General features: G+C 32.4%; 3 protein-coding genes across 5 annotated transcripts in view; 2 read left to right on the top strand and 1 right to left on the bottom strand.

The window, feature by feature from the left end:
* Nucleotides 1-12,526, bottom strand: part of LOC116765324 (leucine-rich repeat and calponin homology domain-containing protein) — a 37,731-nt gene extending 25,205 nt beyond the window's left edge. For all 3 annotated transcript variants that reach the window (XM_032654774.2, XM_061523155.1, XM_061523159.1), the window contains exon 1: nt 12,299-12,526. In XM_032654774.2, the coding sequence (XP_032510665.2) occupies nt 12,299-12,488 (190 nt within the window). In that variant the 5' untranslated portion in view covers nt 12,489-12,526. The remainder of the gene's footprint in view (nt 1-12,298) is intronic.
* LOC116765325 (cAMP-dependent protein kinase catalytic subunit alpha-like) lies at nt 4,217-6,531 on the top strand. The gene has a single exon (XM_032654775.2). The coding sequence runs from the start codon at nt 4,241-4,243 to the stop codon at nt 5,360-5,362; it is 1,122 nt and encodes a 373-aa protein (XP_032510666.1). The 5' UTR covers nt 4,217-4,240; the 3' UTR covers nt 5,363-6,531.
* A 434-nt stretch (nt 12,527-12,960) lies between the features above and the next one.
* On the top strand, nt 12,961-19,212 carry LOC116779787 (elongation factor G, mitochondrial). The gene is made up of 11 exons (XM_032674227.2): nt 12,961-13,108; nt 13,350-13,496; nt 13,647-13,966; nt 14,136-14,374; nt 15,566-15,942; nt 16,302-16,540; nt 16,696-16,857; nt 17,175-17,293; nt 17,560-17,772; nt 18,285-18,486; nt 19,012-19,212. The coding sequence occupies exons 1-11, from the start codon at nt 13,034-13,036 to the stop codon at nt 19,151-19,153; spliced, it is 2,235 nt and encodes a 744-aa protein (XP_032530118.2). The 5' UTR covers nt 12,961-13,033; the 3' UTR covers nt 19,154-19,212.
* The last annotated feature ends 113 nt before the right edge of the window (nt 19,213-19,325 follow it).

Here is a 19,325-nt window from a genome sequence, read left to right as displayed (position 1 = left end):
ATGAATGTTTAAAAACAAAAAAAAGGTGCTTTTCAGATTATTTAAAAACTACCGTTAGATAACATTACAGAACTTTCGTAATTTCTTTAAATTTTCGACTTCAACTTAAAGAAATACGACTTCTACTGTACTTTTTAAAATATAAAAAGTAGTGAAAGCTATTAAGATTTAAAAAATTGAAGTAATTTGTATCGTACGGTTGATGGCGTGGTTAAAATAATTATATGCCTTTAAATCCCAACTTAACAACTACAATATATGTACAAAGAACATCAAACCGAGAGCTCTCATCTATAGCCGGCCAAGGAACGTTATAATGTATCAAATCACCCAGGCTACACGAAAGCTACAACTAACATTCTATTACAATACTCGAAGCTGGTATTAAGCGTATGTAAACGGGATATTATCCAGTATTAATTAATGATACAGCGCTATTTCCTGCCGGCTATCATGATTGTAGATTATAGACCGAGTAGTGACTCAGTAAATGAATAACATCTCCGTAACAATAATCCTTGTACTGCCAAGCAACGGTTACATATAAAGAAACCCTTATCTTTAAAAATTCAAAACAAACCTATCAATGGAAACTTTTTGCTGTAATATAATTAACTCTAAAGCTAAAAACAGTAGAGTATTTCGATGATGTAACGAAGCCGAGTAGGAGAACGTTAATCTTAAACAGATAACGTAAACACAGCTGATATTGACTGCATTCGATGGAAGCATTATAAACACGATTCTTAGTATATGTAACACAAACGAAGGTTATAAACTAGTAGGATGAAATATGCAACGAATCTATCTTCGTGTTCATACACTCTAATAAATTAGACTCCTAACACTGTTTTATAGTAACGTTGCTAAATGCTCAAGTCAAATCAATCATTGTTCGAACCAAGGCAAAGTCTTAGTTTTTTATTGATTACTTTGAAAGCTTAGTGTGATGTTAAGATATATTTAGGTACGCTGAAGGGCACTAGGGAGCAACAAAAGGGCACCATGTAGAGTAGTGTATTTACACTTCAATGCTGTGTTAAGGTCACAAACTATTTCCATCTAAGTTTACCTTTATCGAATATAAATAGGCTATTAAATGAATATAACCTAGAATGATGGGACAAAGGATTTTTAATAGGGTACAGAAGTACTCGTGTTTCCCGCGATACCGCTCGAAAGAAATATAAGTATGAAAGCTCTTGTTTTACTCCAGGTCGTTGTCTGCTAAATGTAATTAAAATTAATTCCAAGTTGCTTTTTAACTAGAAAACAAACTGTTTTTTTGCATGACGATATCTCCTTAAATGAATTTACTGCGCCCATTTATTACATATTTATGATATACTCCATTTTTTCCACCATAAATTTTAATGGTAATTTTCAAATCAGATTAAATTCATTTATATGTAATATTTTACACAGGAAAATGAACGACTTATACAGACACATTCCCTTATAAGTGACGTTTGTATGATGATTCAGGGAAACGATAGCTATGTCCTGTTTTAATCTTGATGCGATTGTTTATTTAGGTTCCAGATATCTTTATTGATTCTCGCGATTCTGATAACCTATCTTATGCAGCTTTTCAGGCCATTGAATTTCAAAGTGGTAATAAAAATCTTAACCCATATTTTAGAACGCAAATGTGAGAATACGAATATTCGTTCACATCTGCTTTGTTCTCAGCCTTCCGCGGCTACAATCTATATTTCGCAATTAAGCGCTCAGGCAGCTCGCAGATGAAACAAGTGAGTGGTCTGTAACGTTAGAATATCTCCTTTTGTACTTCCCAAGTACCATTTGGGTTTAATTACAACAAGACATAGAGATGCATGTTTAAACTAAAATTCAATTTCAATCCTTCATTGTTGTTTCAGACTTTATACGATCCGTAGACGGAATTCGGAATATTTTAAAATTAGATATATTTGAACTTGGCAAAACATCTAGCATGTTGGAAAGATAAATTTTAGTTTTGAGTCTTGAGTTTTGGATATATTGTCTCCGTGATTTTTTTAATTCGTAAGACGTCAACAAACGGCATGCCAAAAATCTCATACATATACTCATTTATTAGACTTAAGTTTGATATTTGATTTTGAACTGAATAACTAAAGTGAAAGTATACTATTTTTTGTCATACGACGAAAATGCACATCATAACATAAACACATTTAAGTCGATAAGAATATGAGATAATAAAAGTTTCATTTCCAATATCGGGGTGCAATGTTCGTACAACTGGCAGCGTCCTCGAAATATAACCGTCACTACCGCGTGGCTTTAATGAACTTATTTAAACGTACTTGGCACACGAATATTGATGAATAAAAAAATAACCAGTTTTAGTTGGTAACACGAATAAACATCTTATATGTCTGATTAAAAATTCAAATATATACGTAACTTATCGCAACGATATTTGAAATATTATGTATTTGAGATTTTGCGTTATGTTTGAGACTAGATTGTTACGTAATATAATGCGCTAGTACAGAGTTGTCGTGCCAAGTCTACAGCGGTCTTTGGGACTGGGGCCTCCACAACCTTGACCGACGATTGGAAAATTAATGTTGTTACATTTACTTACAACAGTTGCTACGATGATCTCTATCGGGGTCACATAGTTCTGAACATTACAAAAACAATTTATTGTCTGTCATACGAATACAGCGTCATTTGAAAAATGGATTGCTCATATTTCTTTGAGAAATATATATGAGTTCAATATTGTTAGCTATTGTTAACAGAGCTCAAATGTTATTTATTATGTAAGTATTACAAAATTTTCTATAAATCACCGGATTTAGAGTCCTCGTTTCATAATATGAAGAATATCTTGTTATATTTAAAACAAATTAACGCAGCACATCACATTAAATGTATCGCTTCACAAGTTCTATAAATGGACGGCCAGCCAGCCAGATTCGGTCATCAAAGCCGTTTAATTAACGAAGTCTTTACAGATATAGGGCACGGGAAAGTAAAAAAAAAGTTAATTTTAAGACACCGAAAATACAGAGATGATAACAACATGTAGGAAGTGCTATCCGCAAAGGTCCAGAGAGAGTGATTTTATGAACCACATTTATGAAGATAAAATTTTATTTCCCTGTTAGTCATGTTTTAAAACATAAATGTTACAAAAAATAGTATTGTATACCACCTGGTTTCAGTATTGAGGAATGTCGGATGTGTCATACGAGACTTTGTACTACATTTTATACAAACATTAATAGCTATTAAGGAAATCATCCTCAATAAATAAAATGACAATAAAGACAACGTTAGTACATCATACTGGATTCCATTTATAAACATCAAGAACCCGGTAAATACGAAATGATGTCAACGAAACACTGAACAATTCTAACAAGTCATATTTAATCATAACATTTCTATCACAGATGATTAAGCCGCAGTCATATCAAAGTAAATATTATTTAAATATATTCGGATGTTATCACAAGACACACATTTAGTTACTGCCTAACGAGGGCGAGCGAACTCATACGAATGTTATATTTTACATTCCATAAAGTTAACACAATTGCCAAGACCCCGACTTTTTTGCCAACACAAACATTAACCTAACAGATCTCTTGCTCTATATCTGCCAAGGTTCGCCTTGTTAAGAAAAAAACATTAGAAAAAAGGTAATAAATGAACTTGGATATGGTCAGAACCACATTTTGATGTTAAAAATAATTATGTATGTTATAAATATTAGTCACATTAATTGTAAGTACATTTAAATAATAAAAATTATAAGTCCTTAAAGCGGGAAATAAATAATTTACTTTACTGTTTGAGTGTCGACTGTGTTTGTTGCTATTTCAACTCATGGAATATATCCTTAGTATTGATTTTATTTATACTACTGTTTGTACGAAGGGGAATAAGTTACGGGAAATGTACACTACACATAATAAGTTCCACGTGCCGGCTGATCAATACGCCTGCCGAGACGACGGCCGGCGCGACATGCCGTTTCACCCCAAAAACAGCTGATCCTATCACCCTCCCCCACACCTGGTTCGTTCACCCGTCACCCCGCACCTATCTTTAATGTATTCGCGAAAAACTCCCCTAATTTCCCAAAGATTACAAGAAAATCGAACTCTTCGAATGTCGTAAATCGTAATACGTTTCTGGCGAGTTGCATTCTATTAGCACGAAAATCTAGTTGGCAACGGACCAAATATTAAAATTTTACATTGACATCCCGGACAAAATGAGTTCTAGTAAAGGCTATGGAATAAACAAAGACAATATGTCATATAAAGCAGCCAGTACATCAAATGCAACCGAAGTGAGAGACGGCTATACTCCACAACAACAACAGGAATATAGCAAATACCTTAGCAAACTACAACAGGAATTTGAAAATCGATGGTGCAAAAAAACGAATTCTCATACATTTTCTGATTATGAACGTGTGCGAACACTGGGAACTGGTGCATTTGGTAGAGTAATATTATTAAAACATTCTAAAACACAAAAATTCTATGCCATGAAAGTTTTGGAGAAAGAAAAAATTATGAAAATGAGGCAAGTGGATCACACTTTGTACGAAAAACGAATTTTAGAAGCTATAAGATTTCCATTTACAGTGTCGATGGAATTTAGTTTCAAAGACAACAGTTATATTTATTTTATTATGCCATTCGTTGCTGGAGGTGAAATGTTTAGCCATCTTCGAAAAATGCAGAAATTTGAAGAGTCTCTGGCTAAATTCTACGCAAGTCAAGTTATATTAGCTCTAGAATATTTACACTTTTGCAATTTAATATACCGTGATCTAAAGCCTGAAAATATATTGATTGACAGGAATGGCTACCTAAAAATAACTGACTTTGGTTTCTGTAAGGTATTGCAAGGTAGGACTTGGACTTTATGTGGAACTCCAGAGTATTTGGCACCAGAACTGATATTGAGTAAAGGTTATGGATTTTCTGTAGATTGGTGGTCTTTTGGTGTTCTGTTATATGAAATGAATGCAGGCTATCCACCATTTTATGCAAATGATCCCATGAAAACTTACGAAAAGATAGTCGCTGGAAAATATAGATGCCCTTCAAGGTTTAACAGTGATTTAAGAGACATTATAAGGAATACACTTCAAGTAGACATAAGTAAGCGTTTTGGTGTTATGAAAAACGGAGTCATGGATTTCAAGAATCACAAATGGTTTAAGGGTATTGAATGGGATGCAATTCTGAATTGCAAATTTCCACCGCCGTTCATACCGAAATTCAAACATCCCGGTGACACGACAAACTTTGAACGATACACCGAGGAACCTATAAAACCATCTTCTTACTGCAGATTTGAATCTGAATTTATTGACTTTTAGACGTAGATGAAATTTTGCATTAAGTAACACTTGTAGTTAATTGTAATTTCTAACGTTAATTCTCCATCCATATATTAGATTATATATAAATACATAGTCAAATAAATGGCACGTATAAAACTATAAGTGTTTCTGCAATTCAAAACACAAAAAAAGTTCGAGTATAAACTCACTAACACATGCCATGTTTTTAAAATAACATCCTCTTCTAAGACATCTTATCTCCATATCTTGTCATTTTGTTTGCAGTCGGTTTGAATACGTAATTAAGCACGTGTGAGGGGCTGCTCTTATGACATGCGCCGGCGCATCGACATACTGAAGGGGATCTGATTTAGTGGGGCACACGACAAAGCTATTTTTAAATCTCATATCAATTCATAAGATTAGTAAGTAAAATAATCACATCTTGGTATATTATTTAATTTTTTAACAATGTTTTTTGAATCGATTCAGAGTGAGTAATTCATTATTTTATTACAAGACGTGCTACATACCCGTATATCCTAAAATTAATACCATGGCACATGCAAAACACATTGTATAGTCTAAATTTGTGTTTTATAGTTCTTTCGTGTGCGACCTAAATCTATTTTGGACAGACAATTTTAGTGTGGCTAATGGGCGAGTGTTTATAGTAATGTAACGGTGCTCGCTTCCAAGTAGCACCCCACTTATAATTAATTATGGAGCTAATGATGCGGATATTACGTCACCACAAATATACGGGAATGTTGGAAGCAATATATATTTTTTTTTGACAGTTTATAAATGTTGCAATTGAATCATATTCAGTATGAGTCATGGTCTCGAAAGTCGAAACAATGGCGTCCTAGCGGTCATGGAACCAGAGTTCGCAACCAACCAAGTGGAAACGAAAGGAAACGCAGTTCCTTCGACTTAACATCCTCGAAGCTTCAAAAAGTTTTATATTACAAATAGAGTAAAACCAAACGGTGAAACGACGAAATTGAAACTTGAACCAATTTTATGTGTAGATACCTATCGTGTCGTTTATATTAGTGATACTGATAATATAATATTTACGTTACTTTTAAATGTATATCTTAAATTTGATGTTAAATAAAATATGTAGAATTATTCGTTATAATTAAAAGTTATCGCGCATAATAGGTCAAGGCAATTTAATAAACTCGTTTTTAATAGTTTTTATTTTGTTTATAGTTTTTTCACTATCATTAAGAGTAAATATTTTAAAGATCACCACACACAGCAAACGAAAAATATACTGAAAGGGCACAACACAGTCCTAGTATTTAAATATAAAGGGAGCCTCAACTTCCATATGCTAAACACCATAATGACACAAACAGCTGTTTTATATTATAAATTATCATAGCGTATGGCTATGACAATTTATGAAAATTAAGTTCAAACCTCTAACCTATAAAATACACTATTAAATATGGCACGTTTATTTGCTAGTTTTCTTTATGCTATGTTTTGGTACACCAAAAAAAAAAATGGTACGCTGAAGAGCGGTACATAATATGTATTGAAAACCGGCGTTCACGAAATAATATCTGTTTAGTTTAAGACTTAGGTTAAAATTAATTACATACGTGACGTTATTTTGTGACGTCACTACAAAATAAAATCTTTGATATCTGATTGATATGACAACCAATTTAATTGTGTATTGATGTTGATGGATATTAGTTGATAAATCATTAGGAACCTAATTATAGCCTATACATCAAATCAAACCGTCGATACTCGATATTTTGTATTGATAAAATAATATGATAATTACCCGTTCGATAGACGTTCTTTTAAATGAATACTGTTATTCGACTGAATTGAATTGCTCAACTAAGAACGCAAAACAAAATTACACAACCAAAGGGCTAAGAAAGCACGCCTTTAAGAGCTATCGAGCTATTGATAGACCGACATAGGATAGCGCTTGTGATAGGGTCATCTTAACTGCCACAAGCAAATAATTAAGATTATAAATATAAATAACGATAAGAAAAAAAAACATTACCAGTACAATAATGATGGCAAGCAGTAATGTTAAACTATCCACAAAAATAATTATATTCGTTTTAAATATAAAAATTATAAAGTTTTTAAACAAACACCTTACCTACAGCTACGATTTCATATTCCAATACAACAAAAAGTTTTCGAGATAATGTTTGTCAGGTTCCTGTGTTATTTAAAACTTATAAAATGGCAACCCTGTTCGAAATGTTTAAGTACAAAGCAGTTGTTAACTGGATGTTCGATATTGAGGTTGCGAAGACTGCAGTCGGCGATGGCGTAAAGGGCGATATGAGAGGGCCGGTTAGAACAGCTCTGTGTCGATCTTGATCTATTTGACAGGTTTTTTAATTGGACCAGTCATCAATCTAATTAAAGACGTACAAGCCAGCTTATAGCATACTTTACGAATTCTTAATATAATAATGTGTTTGGTTGTGACATCCAGTTCGCTTTTTGACCGTTGTAATGCTAAAGAAGTTAAATAAGTATATTGGTATGTACATGATTATTACTTAGGTTATATTCTCATATATTTTTCTGCGTAATTAATAAAGATGTGACTTAAATTTAAGTCTAAAAATAAATTATGTTACGAAGATTAAATTTAATTTCTTTATATGTGAAATGATAATTATTATGTAATTGAAATCAAAAATGAGGTCAACAGAAAATAAATTATTAAAACATATATATATTATTGAGATAAAGAATTACGAGACTTAAAATCTTCAAAACAGAATTGTTTTTAAAACAACGAACCCAATAAATTAATTTATTTTTTAACTCACGAAGGAAAGAACATGATTAAAAATACTTATATATTTAAAACAAAATAATAAACAATAAATAATGGTATTTATAAGTAAAATAAACTTAAAACGATAAATGAAAATATATTTTATTTATTTAAATAAAACTAATATTTACGGATTTACTACGCTTTTTTCTATTATTTTAACAACATGCTCCCGACGTTTCGGTTGCTGCAAAGTAATATTAATAATTAATGAATACTAACGAAATTCTTAGAACTCTTTATTTTATTTATAACATATCCATAAAAAAATATATATTTTTCTAGACTATCCAGCCAATTATTCTGAATAAGCGATGCGAAACCCCGCCACTAAACTAAAACTGTGAGTTAAAGAGATTCGTAGTCATCGCATCCTCATCTGGGGAAGTAATTTAATCCAGTTAATCTGCTCAATGCACTTCTCACGATTAGCTCATTATCAATGTTAAATGCATTAGAAATTGCTTGAATAAATTATTATCTTGCCAATTAAAACACTATATAGTATAATTATATCTTACATTTAATATGTACATGAAAACTTTTTATATGATATTTAAAAAAATCACGCAAATTGAGTGACATCGCCAAGCTATGTTGCTGGCGATGTTACAATAGGCATGCATACTAATTTATTACAAAAAAGGATGACATCCTATCAAATGCAAATGACAAAGAGCAACAACACAATAGTGGCATATCGAAGCCTTCAGCGCCAGTCAGGTTAGCTCATAAATATTCCTATGACCAAGCGGAGTTATGAGGTGAATAAAAATTACGAAGTCACTGTCGCTAAATAATCGTGGAAGGGACATGAGCGTAACCACATTAGATTTACAATATTCTATTCTGGTGTTCATATGATTAAAAACCTTTTGTACCAACGGGCTGAGCCAACGAAGCATAAAATGGAAATTTAAAAGGGTTTAATTTGGGATCTCCATGCCCTTAACCGCTATTAAAAATACACAGAGGCTGTGCTGGAGTGCTATAAAGATTTATATTTAATTCAGAGTTTCTGAATTCATTGGAGCAGACTAACAGGCTTTGCAATATTAAGAACGAGCTTAAATGTTCCTTGTGAGCCCATTCTTTGATTTAAACGGATAAAAGAAGCCATAGTTTGACGTTATGTGCATCTGTTCATATAAGAAGTGTTTATACAGTCAAGAATATAATTTTAAGATTTATAAAACAAGAAAAAAAACCTTCCAAAAATACAGTTTTAATAATTTTTTATCACATTGTCCTGAATTTGTTTTTGTTACATTAACCAGGAACGCAGATATGAAAGCAATGAAATTTGTCAACACCAGACGGTAATCTACAATTTGTTTCTCCCAACAAACCCACGATACGCCCACACATAAAACAGGTTTCGAGTGCCAGAGTGGCGCTTTTGAAAGAGAATTTGGAGACCACTGACTATTTGCAAGGCTCCATTTCAGTAAACGATTGTTTTCACATAAGTCACGAATCATTTTTATTACTTTAACCGATCTAGTATTTTATGTGCAAATGTATTGGCGGTGTGATAGTCCCCTTACATCCGGAGTCGACGCCTGAGCGAGCACGTTTATGCACCTGTCGCCATCATTGTATACTTTTCTATAGAAAATTGTGAGACTTGTACCATGAACAAAGCTGAACAAAGTTCAAACGTATGCCCCATTTAAGGTCTATTCATATTTTATGAATTTTCGTCCTATCTCAAAAATAGCACCCACAGAGAATTAATAATTTCGATTTTATTTCTTTTAAAACAGTAAGTAATACAAAGAATTATCGTTTAGCATGTGTTACATCAGATATAATCGGTTTTTGAATGGTTGAATACGTTAAATAGACGTTTGTCTTCATTACCTAACAAATATCACTGTTTTTACACAACTAGTGTTTTTGAAAGTAAAAGTTTTCGCAAGTTTTCTTAAAATATCATTTGACCGATGACTATGACTAAGAATAATTTTTAGTAGCAATATTTTATTACTAACTTTCGTATTTTACTTCTACTTTTACGAATGGATGCGTCTTTGTAACTTTTAAAGACATATGAATGTATTGATATTAATAAAGTATTTATATGCTACCAGCCGATTATTTTTTCGAAAGTGCGGCAAAAATTCGTATTTTTTAAATAATTTTAATGTGATAAAAGCTTCATGAACAATATCCACGCGACACATAACATGAAAGCGGGTTTAGATTAGATAAATCACGATAGCAACTTTGTCAGATGATATCGTTACTTTCACCTCATTTTACGACGTTTTCATTTCCAATGGTTCTGATCGATAATTGGAATTTATATAGACACACACGCGACGTCTCATACGTTTCTTACGATGCATACAGATCCAACTTTTACTACGGCGATTTTAAAACTATCTATGTGATAGATATTTTATTTTCTACTAAAACTGTCACATAGATTGTGCGATATTATATTAATGTCTCATAACATAACAGGTTACGCTAACGAAGCTTGATCTAAATTAAAAAAATAAACAAACATAAATTGCATTTCAACGAACGTATTTATTATACTACCCATCCACAATCGTAATAACAAAAACACTTGTGAAACCCCAAGCTCGAGTACCTTCTGTTTTAACTATCCAATGACGTGTTATGAGATACAGCTGCATGATTTATAAGGCCCTTTGCATAGAAATAGATTTATAACAAATGTTCTCCCATTAACTAGTCTTATAGTAGCCACTTCAACACGTGAAGATGTCGATTGATTAAGTGCGCGAGTAATCCGCTTCAATTTCATTGAATTGAAATTAATGTATGATTTAAAGTGTGGCTATACTTTAAAAGAGACTATTTTTTAATATCTTCCAAATTTACCTTATTTTTATTCACAATATTACGAAGTGAAATAAAAACGAAATTAAAATTAAATTACTCAACTTAAAATTAACCTGCTCCTTAATTACAATATATACATATATTAGTTTTGTTCTTACATTACACAGTAATTATAATAATTATAATTTTATAATAAATCTAATTTAGGTAAATCAAATAAAGCATTTTAGGATTTTGGGTTTGATAATAGGAACAGAAAATGACTCTTGTAATCTAAAACAATGAAACTATATTTCCATTTAAGCTATTGCTGATGGAAATATCAGTTAGGCATGGTGGCACACCCAAATTAATAAAGTTTCAGTAATTTATAGAGACACATGATAACATCAATACACACCTACATTATAACAAACCTATTAAACGTAACAATATACATTTGTCTTTAAAAGATGACTACATTAATTTAAATGTAGTCACATTTTGTATAACATTTCACTTTCTCTTTTTAAATTATCATAATAAGTAAACTGTGAATAATTCAGTATTTAAATGTTATCCCACAAATGTTTTGAATTAAAAAATATGAATCAAAATTAGCTTTAATGTAATTAACTTGCCAAAGGCATGAAATTATCTTGAAGATGTTCCAACTTAACACTCGAGTTAGAACAACCTCTTAATTTATGGCCAAGTACAGACAGCACTCAGAACATCTTCTCTCCCCATTCCAATAAGACCTAGCCATTTCATATTTTATATTATAACTATTTGTGTATACATGATGTATTCATTCCCTTTGATCCAACCCTAAAGGGTGTGCTAAAAGCCTCTTTCAGGTTTACTTTTTATATTAGGGGAGGTTTCAGTCTGATATTTTAAGAGGTGTTGAACTTATACAAAAGAATCTATTAACTTATATAACAATTATTTTATATTACAAAATTCATTATAGATATGGAAGGTAGTTTGGAATTCGAAGATATTTAGTTATAGTTTGTATAAAATATATTATATGTTGACATTAAATGAGGCAGGAAATTTTGTATGTTCTTTAATAATTTAGGAAAGTAACGAGCTAGTACAGGAAAATAATCAAATATGATTCATAAACGGTCGAAACGGTTTTGTGTTATCCGACGTGCGATCGATCTGTCGACCACGCCGGGTAAACGAAACGAACTGCCGGTAAACAATAACAACATCCTAAACTCATTTACAGCTCGAGGATGACATAAAAAACATCTTAAACATGAAATTATATATATATCGTGTACAAATGCAACAGGATTTATTTATAAATCAAGACTTACCAGCAACAACAGTATCACTCAAGTCATATTTCACTGGTTTCGGAAATTCTCGCAACTTACGTCCGCTCAATTTTAATTCACCACTCAAATATGCATCTTCTAAGATCCTTTCTAATGATTTTGTTAGCTGACTATGAATATTACTATGCCCATTCATATTTACACTCACACCCGGGCCTAACACGGCCATATTCTTTTTAAACTGAAACTAAACTGACATCATTAGGGTTCTGAAGTTGTCTATGATATGGATTACAGAACTTCCAACTTAGTAATAACGAACTTCAATGCAGTTCTATTTTCTTTTTTTTATTCACAATTAGGTCACAATAAATTCTGATATATTACATATTCCCGTTGAAAATACACAAAACTAAGGGTTTTAACATACACCAGAAATTAAAGAAATTTATGTTAACATAATAAAGGTATATACATCTAAATAGAACATTTTTATACTTTTAAATTAAAAACCAAATATATTTTAAGCTTGAAAATAAATGTATGTTGTTGTTAGTCGATATCTTTGCGATGGTAATAAATTTAAAAAGACCTTTTTTAAAAAATCGAATTAATAAAGAACAGCGAAAATTAAAAGTTTACATGGCAATAAAAATAAAAACAGTGACATTGACACTGACTTAAATATAACCTTAAAAGTTTAGAGAGGTTCTAGAAGTCAGTGGGGCTCTGATATATTTCAATGTTTTAAAATAATATATCTATATTAACAAAATGACTATCTTAAGTTTGTTTCGGTTAGGAAGCTTATCAAAAGTTACAAAAAGTTTGAGTCAGTTACAAATTGAGGTAAGTGTGAAATTAATGCTGTTAAATAATATCGTAAGAAGTACAAAATCTAATAATTTTACGTAATTGAGTAACTATGTTTATCTAAAGTTAAAATGTTTTAATGTAAAGTATTATACATTTAATTCTAGAAAGAACAGAATTTTTTAGGGCCCGTTTTGTAGGTTGATACTTTAAAATTACAATAATTTTTCTCTGGTATAAAATACGATTATAAACATATAAGTATTTGTTTTTATAGAAATTTTCTTCATACATTAAATATGCAGAACACAAGGAATTGGAAAAAATCAGAAACATTGGTATATCAGCTCACATAGACTCAGGAAAAACTACTCTCACTGAAAGAATACTATTTTACACTGGCAGAATAGATCAGATGCATGAGGTTTGTTTGACACAGTACTCTGTACTTATTTTGGTGAACTATGAAATTAAATTAATCAACTGTTTTTTAAATTAAAAAGACTATATTAATACAAAAAAATATACTTCTATACAAATTTATAAGAATATTAAGCTATTTTATCCCATTAAGGTAAGAGGCAAAGACAATGTTGGTGCTGTAATGGATTCAATGGAATTGGAGCGGCAAAGAGGGATTACTATCCAGTCGGCAGCAACATACACTATATGGAAGGATCACAATATCAATATAATAGATACACCAGGTCATGTTGACTTCACAGTGGAAGTCGAGAGAGCATTAAGGGTTTTAGATGGAGCTATATTAGTGCTCTGTGCAGTCGGTGGTGTTCAGAGTCAGACTTTAACTGTTAATAGACAAATGAAAAGATATAATGTACCTTGTGTGGCATTTATTAATAAATTGGACAGAATGGGGTCTAATCCTGACAGGTGATAATAAAATATTTATTATTTAACATAAATTGTCACTAAGTTTTTTATTTTTTATTCGAGTTTTAATATCTGTTAACATCAATTGTCCAGAAATCAATCATTAGTTTGAACATAAAAAATATTGTCTAAATATTTCTTATATGTATAATCTTTGTAAATTTTTCAGAGTTTTAAAACAGATGAGGTCCAAAATGAATCACAATGCGGCATTCTTACATTTACCGATGGGATTGGAGAAGGAATGTAAAGGTATACTCGATCTTGTTGAAGAGAGGGCTATGTATTTTGAGGGGGATTACGGTGAAATTGTAAGGTTGGATGAAGTGCCTCAGGACAGAAGAGCCGAAGTCAAGGAAAAAAGACATGAACTTGTTGAACACCTTTCCAATGTGGATGAGACCTTAGGTAATCATTATTTTAAAGAATAGAATTAATTATTTTTCGTATATTTGATATCTTTGTTTTGATTGTCAAAAAATTTTTATGTTATTGGCTAAATAATTTTTTAATTTTCTCACAAATTATAAAATAATTATTCTAAGGTATATATTTTCTAAATCTAACATAAAATGAAAGGCATGATAATATTTGTTTCTTGTAATACCTGCTATGCTTACGTTAACATATCAAGCAACACTAATGTAAGAAAGACTATGAAAAATTTTTTTTTGTATTCTCTTAGAGTGGCTATGAAATTTTATTTTGGAAAAATTTTTCCTTCTCATATATATGTATATACAGTCAAAACCGTTTATAACGACATTGAAGGGACCGTATAGTTGCCGACGTTATATCCGATAGTCGTTATAAGCAATGTCGTATACACAAGTATACATATGTAGTTATATTATAAAGTTATCTATCTAGAATAGGTAGGCATGGGTTATAATATGGTACGTTAATACTATAATATGTAAACGAGTCAAAAAAGAAACAAAAATATTTATTACGAAATAATTAGGTTCAAAAGTAATCACTCTTTTTGGTCGGTTTTTTTTTTTTAGCCCAGTCTCAAATATTTTTTGCATTTTACGTTTCATACTTCTCAAAGAATGAGTATCACCGGTATCAAAGTGTTCGTTAAAGACAACAAATTTTTGCAAAATTGTTACAGCGTTAAGAGCCTCGGAAATCGTTGTTGGCTGAAACTGTTCTTCAGAGTCTTGTTGGTCTTCGTTTTCTTCGTCAGTGTTACGGCTGTTACTTTCAGCTTCTGCAAGAATTTCTTCCTCAGTTGCTGAGGCGCACACGTTCATAGGCGCAATATTCATTCAAGCGGTTGGTCGTTATAGCCGATGAATATCGATAAAATTTCGTCGTTGTAAGCGATATGTCGCTGTATCCGATGTTGTTATAAGCGGTTGTTTACTGAATAGTTTACTAGGGATTCGGACGGGACCATACAATCTGGTTGTAATAAACGATAGGTCGTTGTAAACGATTTCGTTATAAACGGTTTTGACTGTATATATATATTCATTTTTCTAAAACCCTATAATAAGTGCTGAGTTTAGTCATAGTACTGTTAAATAGAAATTTAAAGACCAACATTTATTACAAGTCCAATGAGTTACCTCAAATAATTTGCTTATTTAGGTGAAATGTTCCTTGAAGAAAAAGTCCCAACCAACGCAGATATAAAGCAGGCTGTTCGTCGCACAACACTTAAACGCACGTTCACTCCAGTTTTAATGGGAACGGCGTTAAAAAATAAGGGAGTCCAGCCGTTATTGGATGCTGTGCTGGATTACTTGCCACATCCAGGTGAAGTTGAAAACACAGCTCTCACCGGAGAGAAGAAGGGAGAAGCGAATACCATAGTGTTGGACCCTACTAGAAGCGATGCCAAGCCGTTCGTAGGGTTGGCATTCAAATTGGAAGTTAGCAAGTTTGGTCAGCTGACATACCTGAGATGTTATCAGGGTATGTTGAAACGAGGGGAAACTATATACAATGCAAGAACAGGTAGAAAGGTGAGGTTGACAATCATAGACCATTATCTATATGATATACTCTGAATAAAACTCAAAATTTACCTAACATACCACACAGAGATAGATAAATAAGATTTCAAGGATTAATTCTTGTGTGATTCTAGGTCATTTAAATATTTTAGTATATTTGTTACTTTCCTGTTTTGCTTACGATCTGACTAAAATATGGCTAAATTGACCTATTATAGGTTCATTTCTAAGTAAATTTGCTAAGTTAAAACATATAAGCTTAATAGTCGTGTAATTAGCTATGAAATATATATATATATATATATATATATATATGTGTGTGTGTGTAGATACGTAACAATTAAATCATTGTATACTAAATGTCGCAGGTGAAAATATCACGTTTAGTTCGGATGCACTCTAACAATATGGAGGAGGTGAACGAGGTGTTATCCGGTGATATCTTCGCCTTGTTCGGCGTAGACTGCGCGTCCGGCGACACCTTCGTTAACGACAGCAAACTACAGCTGTCAATGGAATCGATACACGTGCCGGATCCAGTTGTCTCAATGTCCATAAAACCCAAGAATAATAAGGATAGAGATAATTTCTCTAAAGCCGTTGCAAGGTGTGTTCATTGAAGGAAATTGCTAAATATGCTGTTTCTTGTTATTAATCGAAATTATGTGTTAAAATTTACGAAAAAAAAACATATGTAATATACTTGCTTATATGAAGCATGAAGTTAGGCCGTTACTAACATAAGAAATGTAAAATTTTCAGATTCACCAAAGAGGATCCGACCTTCCACTTCCGGTACGACAGCGATAACAAAGAAACAGTCGTTTCCGGTATGGGAGAACTTCATCTTGAGATTTATGCTCAGAGAATGGAAAGAGAATATGGCTGTCCGGTGGAGCTTGGAAAACCAAAGGTTGCATTCAGGTAAGTTCTATAAGAAGATAATAGCAGGTGTCATTAAAACATAGGAACTCAATATTTCTGAAACGTTTCAAGAAGAAAATTCTCATTTATTTGTTATCTATCAGGCAATGCTGTTAAGCGCCTGTTATTGCAATTGGACTGTTTATATTTAAACACAAACTTCCTAGTTTCAAATTCGTTTCTTTTCTACATTTGGTGGTCTCGTTGTCTGTTGGTCCCAAATACATTTTGTCAATTAAAAATTCCTCTAAAACTTCATGGAACATACACATTATTCATGTGGAAGAAATAACAATTCCTTCAAATATAAATTTCAGAGAGACGATGATGTCGCCGTGCGAGTTTGATTATCTTCACAAAAAGCAGTCCGGCGGCGCGGGACAATTCGCGAAGGTCACCGGCATCATGGAACCACTGCCGCCACATCAAAACACGCGTTAGTTGATAGTATTAGATCCTCATATTATTTATATTTTTCATCGTTTTTCTTAATATTTTCCTTATAAGGCAATCTCCAAGAAATCATTACAATAAAGCTGTTTTTCATTTTAATAATAATACGCGAATATATTTTGTTACATTCAACTATTGGCGTAAAGTCCAATATTTTATGTTTAAAATCAATTAGTAATAACAAAGAATTTTGTCATAAATTTCCAATCAATCAATATTTCCCATTGATAATATTAAAAACTCTTTCAGTGTTAGAGTTCGTGGATGAAACGATAGGAACGAATGTGCCGAAGCAGTTCGTGCCCGGTGTCGAGAGAGGCTTCATAGACACGTGTCAGAAGGGATATCTGTCGGGTCACAAGATATCAGGCGTCAAGTTCAGGCTACAAGATGGCGCTCATCACATAGTCGATTCCAGTGAACTGGCATTCTTTTTGGCTGCGAAAGGCGCAGTTAAGGAAGGTACACATTTAAATCTTGTTCGACAAACATATATGATAGTATTACTTGCATTACTGTATGTAATCGCGAATTGATTGTAAGAACTATTAAGTTTAGTAGCAAAAAATCTTACCTTATCGGAAATTATGGTATTTATTTGTCCGTAACTTGTTTTCTTTTCTGCTCCGTGGAATGTATATAATATGAACATAGTCTGTTCAGTCGTTTTGTCCTACCAATGTCATGAATGCTAAAAATTGTAAGGATGTACGGATTGTCATACTATCCCTTTCGAGTGAAATATAATTAACGGATTTTGATGAAACCTCTCAAAAACGCAGCTTAAGTATCAGATAAGGCTATCATTTATCCCGTTGCTCGGTCCTCCCGAATATTATATGGTGACGGTTGAATGAAGTCACGTGACACAAATAGTAGACGTAGAAGAGTACATTATTTTATTTCTCTCTGAACAAAATAACGGAGAGAACATGCAAAGTCGCAGTAAAAACTTAGTTTATTATAATCGACAGTTTTCGAGGACGGTGCTTGGCAGATCTTGGAACCCATAATGTCAGTGGAGGCGGTGATGCCGGACGAGTTCCACGGAGTTGTGATAGGACAGTTGAATAAGAGAGGCGGCATCGTGACCGGTACAGAGGGCAGCGAGGGTTGGACCACGATATACGCTGAGGTGCCCTTGAACAACATGTTCGGGTACGCTGGGGAACTCAGGTTAGTTTAGTGATTTGTTTTTTAGTGTGTGACTTTCTCTTCCGGTGACCCTGTAAAGGCCGCAGTGCTATCCTTAACTCCATGTAAAAGTCAGTGTCATGTCATGTCTTCAACGAATCCTCCATATCTACCCAACAACCGCTGTAACTAAAATACTTTGGGTATATATAATGAACGAAAAACATTTTGCTTGCGCGATGTAAGTGATGAATAGTGACATCTATGATTTTATTATTACACTAACTACTCTAAGGTATTTTAAAGTATGTATGTATGTTTATCAACAAATGCAAAATTTTTTAAGTATAATAAAGTGGGATAAGACGTAAGCGCAACGCAGTTCATAGTGAGAAATACAAATCGTTAGTAATATGCTTTGGGGTGGTTGTAAATATATATTTTTTTTTAAATAAGGAAATTGTATTATATAAATTTTCCACAAACTGGTCGATAAAATTTTCTTGGACTATTCTCATTCGTATGAAATTATTTATAATATGAATATAATAATAATAATATTTGTAGGTCGATGACTCAGGGTAAAGGCGAGTTCAGTATGGAGTACAGTCGCTACTCGCCGTGTCTGCCGGACGTCCAAGAACAACTTATAAGGAAATATCAGGAGGAAATGGGTTTACTACCAGATCAGAAGAAGAAGAAGAATTAACCGCCTAGACAATATATAGGATAATTTATTTAAGATTCGAATATATGAAATTAAATCATTTTGTTGCTTTTTTCTTCTGACCCTATTCCTTAGCCCTATTTCTTATAAAAAAAAAATATAAAAAGATTCTCGTGACATGTTTTTGCGTAGAAACCTAGGCATAGCATTATAA

This window comes from Danaus plexippus, chromosome 2 (assembly GCF_018135715.1).
Source record: "Danaus plexippus chromosome 2, MEX_DaPlex, whole genome shotgun sequence".
Taxonomy (NCBI): domain Eukaryota; kingdom Metazoa; phylum Arthropoda; class Insecta; order Lepidoptera; family Nymphalidae; genus Danaus; species Danaus plexippus.
The sequence above is the reverse complement of the archived record's forward strand: the minus strand, read 5'-3'. Positions and strand labels throughout refer to the sequence as shown.